The sequence below is a fragment of the Chamaea fasciata genome, unplaced genomic scaffold (genome assembly GCF_029207755.1).
Source record: "Chamaea fasciata isolate MVZ Bird 193981 ecotype frontalis unplaced genomic scaffold, bChaFas1.0.hap1 SCAF_8, whole genome shotgun sequence".
NCBI classification, from domain to species: Eukaryota; Metazoa; Chordata; class Aves; order Passeriformes; family Sylviidae; genus Chamaea; species Chamaea fasciata.
The window spans coordinates 6,775,765-6,793,202 of record NW_027094093.1 but is presented as its reverse complement, the minus strand read 5'-3'; the positions used below and the strand labels follow the sequence as shown (position 1 = coordinate 6,793,202).

The window sequence follows — 17,438 nt, the reverse complement described above, 5'->3', positions numbered from 1 at the left end:
AAGATGACATTGCTTCATAACCATTTCATTGCTGTTTGATTAAACTGAAAGGTAAAAACATTGTCACTCAATAATCCTCCACACAGAGTGTTTCTTTTACCACCGTCTGTGACCTGCAGTTCCTCCGTGGGCCACAACCCATTGATCACTCATGCAGAATCTGAAATCTGGTGGTTTCTCCCCAGCAATTAACAGCTTGTGAAGAAAACCAAATTAACAATCCAATTCTTTGCACGTATTTCAAAAATTCTGTGTGCTTACAGACACAAGAGACACAAGACAAGAGCCCATTTACTCCAAACTGTCCCTCACAAGGTGAGACATTTACACTCCTTAATGCCCAAGAGCTCCTCCAGACCATAATTTTATGGCTCACATTACCTGAGAAATGGAACGTCCCCAGGAAGGTCAGCATGGGCAAGCTGCAACTTTCCAAGGACCAAAATGAAGATATTCTTCTCATCTCAATGGAACAGAGTGCCTTTTTCATGTACTTCTCTGCAGAGCTGGTCTGGGAAACACTTAACAAAATCCCTAACCTCACTTAGGGTTAGATCCCAGAATCTAATCCTTGCCCTTTGGGAACAACACTCTTGCTGCTTGCACCAGGAAGAAATCCCAGTGAATTCTAAACCTGGCAAAGTGGCCAGGAGCATAGACACACTAGATCTGTGCAAATTTGTAAATTCAGAAGTAAATTACTTAGATTTAAGGAATTGGGTACCATTTATTTCAAGTTATAAAAAATTCAGTTGTTTAGCACTTGCAACAGTTTTTGTTTATAAATTAGAGTACCAATTTATGGAATAAAAATACACCTTTAATCTAAAATACCAGATAAAATAAGAAGGACTACCCTTATATAACTTACTAGAAGTTACATATTTAGTAATAAAACAGAAACTCAAAAGAACATTTCATTAGGTAATTTAATTTAGTGTGTTCAATTTGAAACTTACTTATGATTTATTTTTAAACTGCTTTTGCTTTTACATATGAAGTCACATATACAAACAGTTCTAGCATTAAAGGCAATACCATATTAGAAAATTATTACATTTTATAGTTATTAGTCTTTTATTTTAAATAGTTTATACACTATTGAACAGCAATTACAGTAGATAATAAAGAATTGTGCAATGTCTTAAAACTGTTTTAACAACCTAAAATGATTTAAATTGTAAGGAAAAAAAGTAGAATTCAAAGCTGTTGGAACATTTTGGTGAAAAAAAATGTGGACTTCCAAGTTCATAGATGGGATTTTTCAAAGAACATTGCAACTGAAAATTTTAACTTGGCTATTTATAAATCTGCCAGAACGTGCAACCGTATTTGTCCTACGTGATTATTTTTATTTTTTTTTCTTAATGAACTGCTCTGTGATGGGATGGATTTTGTCTCTGATGGGACATCAGAACCCAGGGCACTGCGTGTGCTGCCTCCCACGGAGGAGGGCAGAGATGCAGAAGTCAGGACACGTCACCCAAGGGACCCGAGTCACCCGGGACAACCCTCCCGCTTCCAACGGAGATTCCCGTGCCCGGCAACAGGAGCTAGTGGAGATGAACACCTTATTATGCAGGCAGACTCTTGGAATAAAGGAGGAGTATAAAGTCCCTTCGTCCTGATTTTTTTTAGGTACCACATAAACAGAAACGGGCATCCACCTGAAACCAGAACTAGAGAAAATCAACCTTCCTGTTGGCATTACAGGGGTGGGTGCTCAGTGACTCCCAGGGGATCCAGACACTCTCCAGAACCTGGCTGCTCATCTGCTCTTCCTTATCACTGTTTTTGCTGATTAACATGGTTTAGCCCTTTGCAACCACACAACACAGGGAAACTCACCTCCCCTGAGCAGCTGACTCCGTAATGATAGCGGCAAGATGTTGTTTGCCATGGTTTGAATGTAATGTTATACTGAAACTTGCAGTGTCAATACAGGTAAGTTCTAATGCTATGGATGCAGAAAATAAGATCCAAATATATATGCTGTAAGATATAGCATTACCTTGCAAACAGTTAGCTATTAATATGCAATGTATATTAATAATACTTAAAGCTCGCTATCCTTTCAGTTCAACTTTATATGATTTTATTCTAGTATATAAAAAGGTGACGAGAAGTAATTAATTGGGAGAGCCTACCTACCTTTTATTATGGAGGGCCTACTTCTAGCACTAACCTTCATGCTGCAAGTCTTGGCTCCACTCACATGATAACATTTTGTTTTAACTCAGAGGGATGGCTCTGTCTCAGAAGGACTTCTGCTTTTATTCTGGACTGTCGCAGGCACAGGTCTGATATACCTCATGCTAAAGCAAATGAGGAGATTTCACCAGCTAAAGCTGGGTGAGGTCCGACAGCAACGAAAAGGCTGCAGAGGTAGGGAGAAGTCTCTGAAATACAGTTAGAAACAATGGCAGTATATTATTACTTTAATTAATCTCTACTCTGCCTTATTCTATTTCTTTAGTGAAATGCTGCAGGAAGGAGGGGAGGTGAAGTGAGATAAGAATTTGTGTCAAACCCTGGTGGGTTTCCTGACCTACCATTGATGCTCCTGTGCTCTTGCTGCCTTCACACACTGCCCAGCAGCAAGGACCTCTCTCCAACAGATCTGTGGGCATCAGAGAAACCCCTCATTGGAACCAAGGCTCTACCCTTCCACTACAAGCAATAATATTCCCTCGACGCCAAACTGCTGTCAATATTAACCTTTCTTCCCCTTCCATCACCAGCATTATATTTGCTGCATCATCTCTCTCTGGTTTAGAATAAAAGGGATCAGCTCCACCGGTCAGCAGCGTGTGCACATAGTTAGAAGTGGGCAAAATTTGTCACAGTGACATCAGGCCACCAACACAAACATCTATTACCCTTTCTCTCTGGCTTGGTGAGACAGCTGCCCTCAAGGTATTGGCCTCTGAGCCTCCCTGATAAATCACTGGCGGGTAGGAAACCTGGTTATCCCAACATGGCAGGGGCAGAGGATGCTGTTCAGCTGCAGAAGGACATGGAAGAACAACATCTGTGAGGCTCATAATGAAAGATTTTTCATATCCTTAAGTAGTTAACAAAAATTTATTGCAAGAGATAGTTTGTCACTAGATTTACAGTTTCAGAGAACATAGTACAAAACATAGTGCATCAGCTTTGTCTAAACATTAAATAGGTGCAAATACACAAAGATAAAAAACAAAAAAGTGAATACTTTACAACATAAGTTATAGAACTATAAATATATTTTATATACATTATACATATTCTAAGACATGATTTTCACATATATATATAGTTCATTATTAGCATCAGACTATTCAGTGCTTTAGTAATAGTATAGGTCTGAACTTGCCATGGACGTTTGTTGCATCGCTATACTTACAGTAAATGGAACAAGGAATCTTAAATCAGTTTAGTTCGCAGAACCGCTCTGCAAAGCTCGAGGGGGCTGAAGGCGTTGGTGTCCTAGAAGAGCGGCTGCAGGGGGATGACAGCCGGGTGCGGGGCCAGCAGGGACGGGAAGACGGAGTGCGGCAGCGGGGGGAAGGCCAGCGGGGCGGGCGGCAGCACCGAGGGCGGCAGCAGCGGCAGCTGCGGCGGGGCCACGAAGGCGGCGTGCCCCGCCGGGCACAGCCGCGGCCCCACCGGGAGATGAGGTAAAGGCGCTCTGGAAAGAGCCGGGACCTGCGACAGGAACTGCTGGTGGGGCTGGAGGACCTTGATGGTGCCGGCGGCGGCGTGCTGCTGCTGCTGCTGCTGCTGCAGGATGGTGTGGTGGATGGTGGTCACCGAGGTAGAGCACAGCGGCGGCTGCAGCGGCAGCGGCGGCAGCGCCGAGCCCGGCGGCTGCATTGCCGGCGGGGCGAAGGCGAACTTCACCTTGCCCGACAGCGGCAGGATCTGCTGGAACGCCTCCGACGGCAGCTCTTTGAACTTCTCGTGGTTGTCGGGAGGGAAGATCAGCGTCTGGTCGGGCAGGGGGAAGGGGGCAATCAACTGCTCGGTGGTTAGAAAGGTGTGACTGTTTACGTGTGCTTCTTTGAATGGCAAGGGCGGGGGGCTGCTAAATATGCCGGGGTTGTACTGCACCCATTCACCGGCCACCTCGCCCATTTTCTCGTGCGGCAGAGACTCGGCCAACTCATAATGGCAAAGATAGGACTTGGGAGGAGCTTGCTCCAAGTGCCTGCTGGGGACGGGAACTTTGTAACGAGCTTGGTTCTCACGACTGTTGACACTTTCCTTTTTCTTTCCCTCTTGGGGAGCAGCCTGCTTGGCGGCAGCTGCTGGAGCGCCCTGCTCAGGGGCAGGAGCAGCAGAACTTGTGATGACCTCAGGAAGCGTGGCGGGTGTGCTCTCCGTCGCTGCGCTCACCATAGGTTTGGCATCTTCCAGTACCTCCTGTGGGCCAGCAGCTTCCAGAGGTGACTTGCTTTCCTCCAGCTCCATTGTTTCATCCCTATCCTTTGCATCATCATCTTTGGGAGCTGCATTGGTTTCTTCTAGATTGTCTTGAGTCACTAAGTCCCCTGAAATATTTAAGGTCGAACTTGCAGAATTTTCTTTGGAAGATTCAGAGGCCTCACTTTTCGCATTCCTGTCAAGGAAAACACGATGGATTCTAGTCTTCCTTTTCCTGCGTTTCCCTTTCGCCCTGTGATGGGCACCTAAAGCGTGTCCTTGCCTCAGATAGTCCTCTGCTGATAATGCCTGTCCACACGAGCTTTCATCCGAGGAGGAGGAATAGGTGTGCTGCCTCCACTTGCGGTGGGGTTTCTCGGCTTCTTCTGTCAGAACACTGCATCCTCTTTTTATGGGCTGGTTTTGACTCGGCCCCTTCTCCTGGCTGCACTGTCCTAAACATTTATGCTCTGGGCTACAGCTCGACCTCCTGACTTTCCAGCTGCAGCACGTTTTAGAGTGCCTCAGGCTGTGCCTCCTGGAGCTGGGAGTCAGCTGCTTTGCCTGCCTCCGGGAGCTGGCTTTGCTCTTTCTGTGTGGTCCTTTACAGCCATGGTGTTGGCTGCTATTTTTTGCACTCCAAAAGTCACACCAGCCTCTGTCCCAGTGTATATGATCTGATGCAGACATAACCCTCTTAGGAGCGTTTTCAATGCCAAGTTTTGGCTGCGACTGCTGCACCTCACCTGGGGTTAACCAGATATTTCCTGCGCCGTGTCTGCACTTCTCTGCATTATTTTGGAGGTGCTGATATTTATTTTCATCTCTGTGAGTAACTTCTTTTTCAGTTACTGGAGACATCTCCATTTCTGCTACTGTTGTGTCTCCACAGTGATGATAATGACAATGACATAATTTTCTTCTCCTTTTCCGTTTTCTGCTTTTGTGAAGCCATTTTTCATGGCCTTCTTTGATCCAGACTTTGTTGTATTTCTCATCGATCACAGTGTTTTGTCGTAAGGGGTTATGAGATATGTGATACTTTTCTATTTTTCTAATCCTGAATGACTCATCCAAGGACACTTTGTTTTGATTTTTTGCAAGGTCACAATTTCTGAAGAGGGAAACATCACTTAACAGGGGTATTGTATAGTTGCACACATTTTTATTCACTTCTACTTCATATTCACCACACTCTGAATTAGGTCTTTTTGTAAAATCTGAGACTAAGATATGGGTAGGTTCAGTTTTATGGTGCAAATGAGGTATGCTTGGTTGATGCTTGGGCTTTTCTTGGCTTTCACTTGCTCTTGATGACTTAAAATCAAAATACAAAGGATTACAGCTGTAAGAAATCGATGGGTCTGTACTCGTGTAAATTAACATTTCTGATGGCCACTGAAGAACATTTGATCCATATTTGCTAAGAACAGGGACAAAGGGTTGACAGGGTCTCTTGTATGTGTCCGGTTTGCTTTTTGGGGCTCCACTGCCTTCTTCAGCCGGCATTGAAACTGCTGCATCCGCCCCCAGGTTTTTTACTTCAGCTTCAGCTGCAGATGGGTCGCTGCTCCCATCATTATCATTTTCCTCTGCAACGTCCCGCAGAGAGGAGGAATCCTCCCCAGGTTCCTGCAGGGGAGCTCTGTTGGCCTGCAGCTCATCCAGGGGCAGGACCGGAGCGCTGTCTGCAGCCAGGGTCAGCGTGTGGTCCCCTGAGTCAGCAGCACTCACCTCCACACCGTGGCCATCTGTGCCTGAGCACACAGGCTGCACTGAGTGGGACATGGCAGCAGGTAGAGCTGGAGTCTCCAGCACCCTGCTCTCCTCACTGGACAGCTCCTTTGACTCCTGAGCTTCAGGAGCTTCTGCTGTGTCGATGCATTTTTCCACCAGTGGGTGACAACAGTTGTGTTTCTCCTCAGGGCACACAGCTATTTCCACTGCTGGAGGAGACTGAAGGTTGCACGTTCCTGGAACAAACCTACTCCTCCTGCTAAATCCATGCTCCGTGGAGGTTTCCTCATTAAACTCATAGAAAACGGCAGCTGAAGACTCCAGTTTGACCGCTGCTTTCTTAGGAAAAGCAAAGGAGAACCCAACTCTGTGTCCTTGAGCTCTTTGCACCTGATCCCCACACTTGTTGGTGTCAGACTGATGGCTTCCTGCATCTCCAGGAGCGGGAGGAATAACAGAAGCAACGTCTTTGCAATTCTGGGCATCATGCATTAATGCACAGCTGAAATCCTGTTGCCTGGCAGGATCTACAGCAGCACTTTTGGGGATGTCGTGGCAATCATCCCTCACAGTCACCGTCGTGGATTTGAACATAGGGCCGCTTCCAGGAGCACTAGGAAGAAAAATAAAGCTTTGAGTCAATACTGTTCAGAGAACTGCTGACAGAAACATGGTACTACATTGGTATTTAAGGGAGCTTTTTAAGGAAAGAGGAGGACTCTGTGGAGATGGGCATTTAGAGTACAAAAAAAATACCATCTTTTATAATAAAGATCAGTTGACTAGTACTAAAAAAAAAGAATGAGTAAATATTATGCTCTCAGCTCCTTCATGTGTAGTTATCAGCTGAAGGACCAATACTCCTACATAGTAGTTAACTTTCCCTAGGCACACTGGCTGGCCGAAGAAGAGGCTGCCTGTCTCCACAGAAATCTGGCTTCTCCTCCCAGCAGACCCCCGCGGTTACAACACTGTTACTACAGATAGCAGTTTTACATTCCTTGGTGCTACAAAATATATTAAAACAGAGAGTGCTTCATAGAGCACACTTCCCCTGCACTCATCATTGCAGTGGCTGCTGCTCTGCCTACAGGCAATCCCACAGCAGCTCCCATCCCATTTGTGTGCACAAACCAAACCATCGCCATCTCAGCAATTTCTTTCATGGAGAAATAAAACTGGGGAGAGGATTTCAGCTGACAGAAGTAAAGTAAGTGATTCATCCCTCTCGAGAAAAAAATTTATCACTGTCTGCTTCTGTTCTTCATTTCATGTCCTCTTCCCATCTGTTCTATTTGACTTAATAGGAAGCAAAGAGAAGAGCAAAAAGTGTTTAAGCTGACAATTTTCCAGCATCCACAGAAACTGCTCAGCACTAGGAGTAATGGACCTGTGTCACAACCATTTGTTTGTTTGTTTTAGCCAAATCGCTCTGTGTTACAGTGCGGAGCAATACTTGCTGATGAGTCATTGGAAACACTTGAAAATGTCATTTAGGACCCCAAGAAGTGCTGAGATGAAGAATAATGTCTTTACCCTATCAGGTCTAGAAATTAAGGAAGAGGTTTTATGAGAAAGGACTTTCTCATGAGAATTCCTGCCTTGCCCAGTTCTTTATAAATTTGAAATATATATTAAACCCACACACAAATCCTTTCTTTCACAGAATAAAATGGTGGCTTCTAAAAAACCAGCCTAGAAAATGCCAGTTTAAAAAATCCTATGTGTTTGTCTATGTCACACCTCTAAGGATGCAAAGTGGTAGTAAATAGCAATTATGAAATAGATAAATTAGGCTAAGATGGAATATCCCCTTCAGGAACTAGCAAAAGGATATTTAAAAAACACCAAATAATCCAGACACGACAAAGGCTTGCAAAATCTGTGCTTCACTAGCATGGAAAAAGGGAAACACAAGTCCCTCTTTCTTCTTTCTCATGCAATATGCAAAATTCAGGTTTTGGAGCATATTTAGGGAGAATGATACCTAATATACTCAAGTATGAAATATGGACAGTTAAAACAGTCATGGGGAGAAAGAGCCTCCACATGAGTTATCGTAAGATTAAAAAGTTAGGTGTTGTGTTGCTCGTGTCTAACAGACCCCCCAACATTCATGTCCCGTTCACCTGCTCGTTCGGACTTTGTTTCAGGGCACTGCCCACCATCCAAACTAGGGACAAGGAGACTATTTCTAAATAAGAGCTGCAGCTTGGTTGAGCTCCTCTGTCAGTTCATCTGGGGGAGGGGGGGCGAAGGCTGAATAAAGAGAAAACATTTGCACATGAGCATCCACATTTTTCCTTTCTTCTTTTTTTTCTTCAGAGATTACGCTGTGACAAGTACATATATTTTCAGTGGCTTATCAGTGTCAGAACTGTGTCATATTTTGAGAATTCAGTCACAACTAGCGAGCTCAACGCTAATTTCAACAGCTTGCCTAGATACAACACTAAAAATGTACGAGCAGCAAGGAGTCACTTCTGCAGAGGGAGGTAAACACTCTGCTGAGCAGGGGAAAAGGAGCACTTACCTTTTAATATAAAAAATCCGGCTATTGTGATCTAAAGCTAGGTTTCTGGATGCTTTCCCAGGCGAGCATTTTGAAAACTAAATCGCAGAGATCTGTTACATCCTAGAGAGACAGACTGTGCTCCTCACCTCATCAATGAAGTAGTGTCAGCCTACAAATGCATGACCTAGTTCACTCAGCTTTCAACCAAAGGGCCTGGTTTTATGAAATATATATGAAACACAGCTCTTTTTTTTTAAACTAAAAATATGTGTCGTTTTAGCTCAGCTGAAAAAGCAGTGTTAAACATTCATTCCTGCACGCAGTGTGAATCAAATACTGTGCACAGAATGCTTCCAAAGCACCCTAAAAATGTGTGTCTGGCTACAGCCAAGGGTCCCACAGCACCAGCTGACAGTTGAGGGTTTATTCAGAAGGATTTTTTCTGTTTGAGCAGCTATGGACTTACCACGTCCTCTCTTTCCTTAGCTCAGCTAGCTTGTGCAAACGTTGAAGGGCTTTCTCCTGTTTTCTTTCATCTTTTCGTGACTTAGATGCTACATTTCGAGCAAACTCCCTCTGTTTCAGTTCCTTCAGCCTCTGCAAGAAACAGCCACATAATGCACATAAAAACCCCTGGGATGAGAAACACTGTAATGACAGTTACTTGCTGGTAAATGCTCGCAGCATGAATTATTCCGAACCTAGCCATTCAACAAATATCAGGATTTCAAGGGAATAACCAAAATACCTAGAGATGCTAGGGACAGGTTAGCCAGGCTACAGACAACCTAGCAAATTTTACTGCAGCTTTTGGGATGATGTAGACCAGCCTCAGTAGGATGAGGCAAAGTTCACCCAGAATTTTGTTCATGATTCTTCCCCAGAACATTCCCATAGCTGCTTTTTGAGAGATCAACTAAAAAAATGAGACCACCCCAGGCATTTTTCTGCAAAGCCTCCCAAAAGCCTATTGATACCCCCCCCCCAACCCCGGTGATATTAAATCTGGAATTTTTCTGCCTGAGATGCTGGGCATGGCACTTGTCACTGCTGCTCTGTGGAAGTGACAAATCAGCTCTTCTCTCCAGCTCACCACGGTCCCTCTGACCTTGCCCTGCCACGTTATCAGCATGCCAACACCTGCAAAGCTCCTGAGAGCTCCTGTCCTGCCATCCCTGGCATTATTAGAGATGTTAAAGGGTCCTGACCCAGCAGGGATCTCTGAGGGATGTAATGGACAGAGAAATTGTATTCAGAAATGGGGAGATGGTCCCTTTGAAGGAGCCTGTGTTTCCTGCTCCCACTGGTGTCTGACACAGCAGTTGTACAGATACCCAGGTGCAACCCAGGATCTCATGTGATTTTATCTCCAGACTGCTTCTTTGCAGGGAAATAGAAGTGCTCAGCTCCGATTCTCCACGCAGAAAGGGAATCTTGTTTTCTTTATATCACAGAAGGACAATATGCAGGGGCCTCCCTGGTTCTTCCTGTCAGCAAAATGAATTCCAGTCGGTTCCAAACCCCACTGGTCCTCGGTGTGCCCTGATTATGGCTCACAGTCACCTTATAAAACCATCATCTCACAGTTCTGGAAAGAACCCAGTAACTTGCTACCCCCTTTTAGTGCCCAGGGCTAATGACGGCCATGAATGGTGGCCACAGTAGAAGCAAAAACTCTAACTTCAAATAGTTCAAGGGGTATTAAGTCCTTTTGTTACCACTTCGGGCACACATAACAGATACACAAAACAGAGTTTGCAAAACACAAAATGCAGTTTGTCAACAGTGTCCTCCTGCTCCTTCTCTTTTTTTTTTTTTTTTATTTCACCCCTTTTGTGAATTTTTCTTGCCCCTATTCACAGAAAAACACCTCCCACATACTGTCAACCACTTCTTCCCTGGGAGAGTGGTCAGCCACCCCATCAGGCTCCACAGGGAAGTGGCCACAGCACCAAACCTGACAACAGCTGAGGGACCAGCTTAGCTGGAACTAAGGAAGCTGAGGAACAGGGCTTAGTTTTAGGTGGTTCTGCAAGGGGCAGGCAGTTGGACTCCATGATCCTTATAGGTCTGTGAAAAACGAGGTTTGCTTTCTATGTAAAACTTAAGAAATGGATTTAATAAAATAATAAGACAAAAGAGATTAAAAAAGCAAAGTATGGACGGATGACTTGGCACTCAGCCAAGTCCACACGCTGCTATATCATAGTCATTCTTTAAATACCCTTTCTATTGCATCAGCTTGATGAATATTCATATTTTTCCATAAACTAGTTTCCATATTCCAGGAACTGTTCTGCATGGTCTTTCTTTGGGTCCGCCTTTTTAGAGCGTGCGTGTTTCTTGCCCGTGTCTTCATTATCACCTCCAGTTTGGGCCTTGGTCCATACTTTCTTCAGATGGTGGATGCTGATAGGTGGTATCTCAATCGCAGGGTCGTCTTTACATGTTCACTGGATGTTATCCCGGCCAAGCAGACAGTTTAAGCATACTGTATCAACTATTACCACTATGCCTAACTTTCTTTATTAATACAGAAGTAAAAACTTATATCCTTACCACAACGTTATTAATCATATAGCACACACCTTGCGAAAAGCCAACTTTATAATATGTATTTATAACGGGTCCAACCCACCTTGAGATATTCTAAGAGTCAGTCACACACTGAAATAATTAGTTATTGCCGTTTTGGGTGATGGTAGCACTACTTGGGCAGTCCATTCAATGCCAAGAAATGAATATGGAGAAACATGCAGAGAGCGCAAACGTGCAGAAAAATTAGTACCGCTCTCTATTTTTGAGTTTTGCACTCTTTTTCAAATGCCTGGATATCCTTGATAGAGAAAAATAATCTGAAATGTAATCACATCTTCCACCATTTATATTTTCTAATTATCAAGATTTTCTACTGATAAAAATCTGTTTTATTGTGCTAATACAGTATCAGGTTATAAGTAGACTCAAAACTAGATGTATGATTAATTTTTTTCCCCAGGAAAAGAATATTTGAGATGTGTAGCATCTTTGTTGAACATATCTTACCCCTGTGCACTCCTGTTCTCCTAAATAGCATGATACTGACCCTGCTTCCCACTCATGAAACCTGAAGTACTTCATTTCATAGGCAACTCCTGAGTGCTCAAAACACAAGAGAAGAGATGAAATTTGCTCCTTCCCCTCCCCACCTCCAGCCCTTGGCACTTAAAGAGAGGATTTAATTGCATTTTGTGGAGCTCAATATTTCTTCAGGTTTTTTTTTTTTTCCCTTCCAGTGCTAAGGAAAGAAGTAAGTGAGAAGTAAGGGAACAAAAGGAAAATAATAGGGTGCTGTCTCACACAGTTAAAAAGGAGAAGTTGAGGTGTATACAAATCCATAATCACCTCCCAGCTGCAGTACTTTTCTGCAATTACTGGGATGATTATATAATTAGTGATTTGAGTCCGACCAGATTTTGAACCCTTTAGTCTTACTGCTGCAAGTTAGCAGCACAGCGCGCCTGTTCTCAATTTTGAAGTAATTAAATTGTTCCCCTTGGATGGCTACAAGTAGGTGTGGCACCAGTTTTGTATGCTCAGCCTTTGCCTGCTATTCTCTTCTGGAAATCTCCTGGACCCAGAGTTCCCCTTCTGTCAGACCTCCTAGTAGATACACCCAGACCTCTCCTGGTCTTTGCAGAAAACTGACAACTTACACGATGGGCTTTGTTTTTTCTTCTTCTCACAACTGGTATCTCAGTCTTTCATGAAGCGCTTTAACAATCTGCAAAGATTACACCTTGGCAACTTCTCAAGGTCTTTATTCTGCATGTCCAAGTGGAATTTCTCCTAGTTCTAAACCACAAGACATGCACCCGGTGTTCCAAAAAAAAAAAAAAAAAAAAAAAAAGCAAGCTATTTCCTTTAAATAAAAGATCAACTAAATGAGTAACTGTGTCCCCTCCATTTTTTTCTTTTTTTGATCCTGTAGTTATTTCCTGCTTTGGTTTTTTTCGCCATGTGATGAACTCTCACCACCTGCATTCCCTTACTGCAACTCAGTCATGCTCGGGATTGCTGGCACTGCATTTATGATGCCCTCAGTTGCAAATCGTTGGTTTCACTTCAATTATGCAAATGAAAATGAGCTATTACCCAACCATACCATTAGTCCATGCATTCTTAGCATCAGAAGAGGACCCCCCTAAGGTTGTTCGAAGTAAATAGCAGCTACTGAAAAAACTAGTTCCTGTAAACCCTCTTTTTCTTATAATTTTTCTCTGCCTTTTCACGTGGCAGAGCTGTTCGCTAATGCTAACTTCAGTCGCTAGTTTAACGCCTGTTCTGTTTGGTTTTTTTTCCATGGATCAGCAGGGAAGCAATTAGCAGGCAGGGTTAGTGTATTGGATTCCCTCCTGCATTCCCCTCTGCTTACGAAGCAGCTCAGAATTCGTGTGACCCAGCCGGCAGAGTTCAACCAGCAGTTCACAATGAATAATTAAATGACATTTCTCCAAGAGACCTAAATGCCTTCATCATTATCCTCATACACTGTATTGCCATGCTGGAGGTGCAGAGCACAGGGAGCCCTGGCTTTGCAAATGACTTTGCTCAGCCTGAAGGGATGGGAAGCCTGACCCTGAGTCTCCAGCCTTGTAATGTCATCCTGCAACTGGGCTGCTTTCCCTCGGGCAGAAACTGGATTATTTTAACAAACCTAACTGGAACACGGGGCCTGAAGCAGGAATATTCCACCTATTTCTAAAAAACTCAGCCAGGTGTCTGAGTGCCCACCCCGTACATGGTGCTGAGCTGAGTTTGTCAGTCCAGATAAAAAAGATTTTTACAGGCTCCCGTGTGTACCTGTGCATGGATGAAACTATCCACGAGGTGGCCATAAGAGCCCCAAACTCAGGTGTGGCTGCATTTCTCCCACAGACACAGAGCTTTGGTGTTCCCACGCTTGCTGAGGAAGACAAGGGTAAAGAAAATCAAGGGAATCCTAAGAGGATTTCCAACAGGAAATTTTCATTCCTGGTCTCTTCACTTCACCTTCGTCTTCCCCATTTAGCACATCAGACAGTTCATTTCAGCATGCTGCTTTTCAAAAGGTTTCCCAATTCTGGGTTTCCTAACTATGAGTTTCCTAATTCTCCCCTGCATTTTATGATAGAGAAACCACGAAACCAGATTCCACTGCCAGAGCCAGGTGCCTGAAATCCCCCCCCCGAATCAAATTTCTCAAAACCAAAGACACATTACGGCATGACATGCACTTCTTGCATCATTATTACAAACCTTTAGCCACCCTGAAAAGTCATTGTTGGCTTTTTTTTTTCTTAATTAAAGTCAAGATTTAAACCCTCGTAGCAACAGCCCCTTAAAGTAATGGATCTTCAAAACACAGAGAAGGCATTAATAAATAAATAGACCTAGGACAGCAAACGCAGGTATAGGCTGAATAGTGAAACCCAACATGAACACTAAGGCATTAAGGTGATAAAATATGGGGAGGGGAAAATCCCCAGCCTCAAATAATTTTATAAATTTGAATATCTAACTGAATGTTGTCAGAACTGACTCTGCAGAAAAGTAGTGAAATTTTTTTAAAAAGCTTACGAGACCAAAGGGGAAATCATAACGAGCATCACGATTGAAACAGGCTCTCTCTGTGGTGCTAATATCTCACAGAAAAACCAACCATCCCACTGGCACAAAGGTGTCATCTAAGGACTGCTTGTTCAAACAGGCTCTCATAAACTAACCCTGCAAAGCTTATCTAGGAACAACTTTAACAGGGTCAAGAACCAATGGGGACAGGTTTTATAATAGCGGGAGTCAGAAAGATGCCCATCAGGGGATTTTAGGGCAGTGCAGTTCAGATTTTATTATGCTAATTCGCTTCCGACCTTAGATTAACAATTAAATTACGTGGACTTTTACAATGCTGAAAATACGTGGGCCATAAATTCATTTTCTGATCAATGGAAGTAAAAAATTACAGAATTTAACAGCCATGACATCAAATTTTGATGCTTTATGGTCTTTTCATTACATCAGGAAAAATGACTGTATTCTCGGTAGTCCCTAAATCATTAATTTATGTGGTTTTAGCTTTTAAAAATAACTCATCAAAATAAAAGGCCAAGCTCACTCCTTCTCCACCTGCCCAGTGACAGGCTGGGATGATGAAGACATGGGATATTCAGTGCTGCCGGTGCATCCCAAGCCCAGCAGAAGCTTCCCCAGGTCCTATGCTTTCTATAACTCCATCTGCACCCCGAAAGGAGCTGGAAGTCCACTGCAGCTCCTTCCTGCCCTTCGAAAATTTCCTAATTACTAAACATGGGCAACATGGGTTGGTAGTTCAGCACTGTGGTGGAAGCAGGACAAAACTGGCATTTGGATTTATTTAAAAATATATATCTCTTCCCTCTAAATCTGTACATGATACAAACCACATATTAAATAAAGCTTTTTTTTTGCTTGTATTCTATTTAGTTTTTTAGTTGTTTTTTTTTTTAAGACCTCTGTGATATGTAATGAGTATGAATACGAGTATTGCTTATAATGTTGATTCTAGAAGCTGTGCATATTTCCCTGTCTCTGAATGTTGCGGGACCACTGACAGCAGCTCCCTGCTAGCTGAGATGGGAAGCTGCTGCTTTATGTGAATTATGGTGTGGCAAACAGAGTGACAAGAACTCATCAGATAAACACTTGTCACACCAAAGCAGATTAGTACCTTTCACAAAGAGGATCGAGCTTAATCAATTATAAATAATAACTGACTAGAACACAGCTCATGTAACACCTGTAAATGCTCAAATGGGGAATGAAATATGCCATTTAAAGCAGAAAACATTGCTTACTAAGACGTAAAATGCACACACTTTCCTTCTGTTTTCAGTGCTTTGTGAGAGCATATATATATATATAAATATATATATATATATATAAAAGTTCTGCAGCTGGAGACCTTCTCACACAGCACAAAAGGGAAGCATCTCTTTCCTTCTCCTCTGGTCTTCAATTCTACATATTTTACACCACAATATCTTTCATATTATTATTATAAAAAAAAAAATCTCCTCTTGTAAAGATTGGAGGAAAAAAATTATAGCTCAAAAAATATGATAGTATAATACCCAAATAATTTACCCTTGTTAGTGCTGCAGGTTTTCCCTAGCAGAAGTTACACAAGGCACATTATTTCCACAGAAAGGAGAAATGAAAAAGTAGTAAGCTAAGGAAGAAATTATTAGAATTTTTTTCCTTCTTTTTGATGCTGACACCATGGAATGAATTGCTGTGATATGTTCCTGAAAGAGACGAGGAGCAAGGGGGTGTTTATTTTTAACAGCTGCCCATGGAGAGTAAAGGAAAGCTTCCAGCCAGGGTGGTGTGGCACCAGGACATGTCACCAGGAGGGGCTGGGGCACCTCCAGCCCTGCAGAAATCCCAGAATTGAATGCTAAAAGCCCTGTTTATTTACCTGATCTTGTGCTGGCGAGCGAGAAAGCAGCAACTCCTTCAGAACACTGTTTTTTAGGATTTCTGTCTTGTGCAGGAGTTACCTCCTCACATTACCAGCCTAAGGACCACACTGCCCACTTACTTGGCTTTTAAGAAGCCTTTAAAAAATAACATAAATCCATTGCTGGCTTAGCAGTAACTTTCAGTTTGCTCCAAGTTAGGAGCTGCCTCTGCCTATGGCTGTTTACATCTCACGTGGAGCTGCAAAATTCAAACCTTTTCTCAAATACCAAGAGCTCCACAACTTTGCAACAGAACCACGTTGTAAATGAGGAGATATTAAGCCCTCATATTAAGATGACAACAAGTAACATACAGGCTGTGAATAATCATTTCCCCCTCGTATTTCCACCACAGATTGCAGCCATTCCCTCCCTGATGGTCTTTTTAATATTAGAAGAAATCTAACACATACACAGTTACACACAGGATTTAAAAATAGCAAGTCCTTGGAGCTCATGATATTCCCAAAAAGGTTGATTCAGTAGATGTGAAATTGCTCTTTTTCTAGCAGTGTCATGGGCACCATCCCAGACTGGGAAGGACGTGGAATGGAGAGGAAAGGAAGGTTGATATTACTTTACTTGTCCATCCTGGGCCTGACAGGAGGCAGGTGACGAGAAGATGAGATTTTTCATTACTCATAAGATCTTTCACTAACTTTAAATGAATTGATGGGATATAAATTTCCTCCAACAACTCTTTAAGTTGCTCATGAGCATGCCTGTACAATACACAGTAGCACACTTGGCTGTGCAGTCTGCAAAAAAGAACTGCTTTTACTTTTAGAACCTACCAATATATATAAAATGCATGTAGTATGTTCTACAACTGAAAATTCATATTGGTCTTTTCCAATTTTCTAATATAATGACTGAAGTTAATTTTTCATGAAACGTAATTAGTTTTTGAGACTACATACTTGTGTTGAAGCATCTCGTAGAGTGTCTCAAGTTACATTTTTCCTACCTTACTTCACAGATAAAAAAAATAAATTACTCTTGAGCTTAAAATGAAAAGCAAAACCTAATGAAAACATTACTGCTTCAGAATCATGAGGAAAATCAGAACATTAAATATTTTTCACACTTGCACCTGTAAGATACAGGAAAGCTAGTTATCCTTGATGAATATCTCACTAATTACTCTTGATTATGGTACTGCAGAAGATGTACATGGGAGCAATAGAAGGAAAAAGAAATTTCTTAGCTCTTGTTCTTTTCTTCCTCAAATTATCTGCCAGAAACAAACACACACTTCATTATGG

The 17,438-nt window shown here is 42.8% G+C and overlaps 1 protein-coding gene across 1 annotated transcript in view; it reads right to left on the bottom strand.

Annotated features, from left to right (window-relative positions):
• Positions 1–940: 940 nt before the first annotated feature.
• The window catches only part of ZNF804A (zinc finger protein 804A), a 148,422-nt gene continuing 131,924 nt past the window's right edge, over positions 941–17,438 (bottom strand). Inside the window, exons 3-4 of the mRNA XM_066189510.1 lie at positions 9,123–9,253; positions 941–6,754 (exon numbers count right to left, since the gene is read on the bottom strand). Of these exons, the coding sequence (XP_066045607.1) occupies positions 3,469–6,754; positions 9,123–9,253 (3,417 nt within the window). The 3' untranslated portion in view covers positions 941–3,468. The remainder of the gene's footprint in view (positions 6,755–9,122; positions 9,254–17,438) is intronic.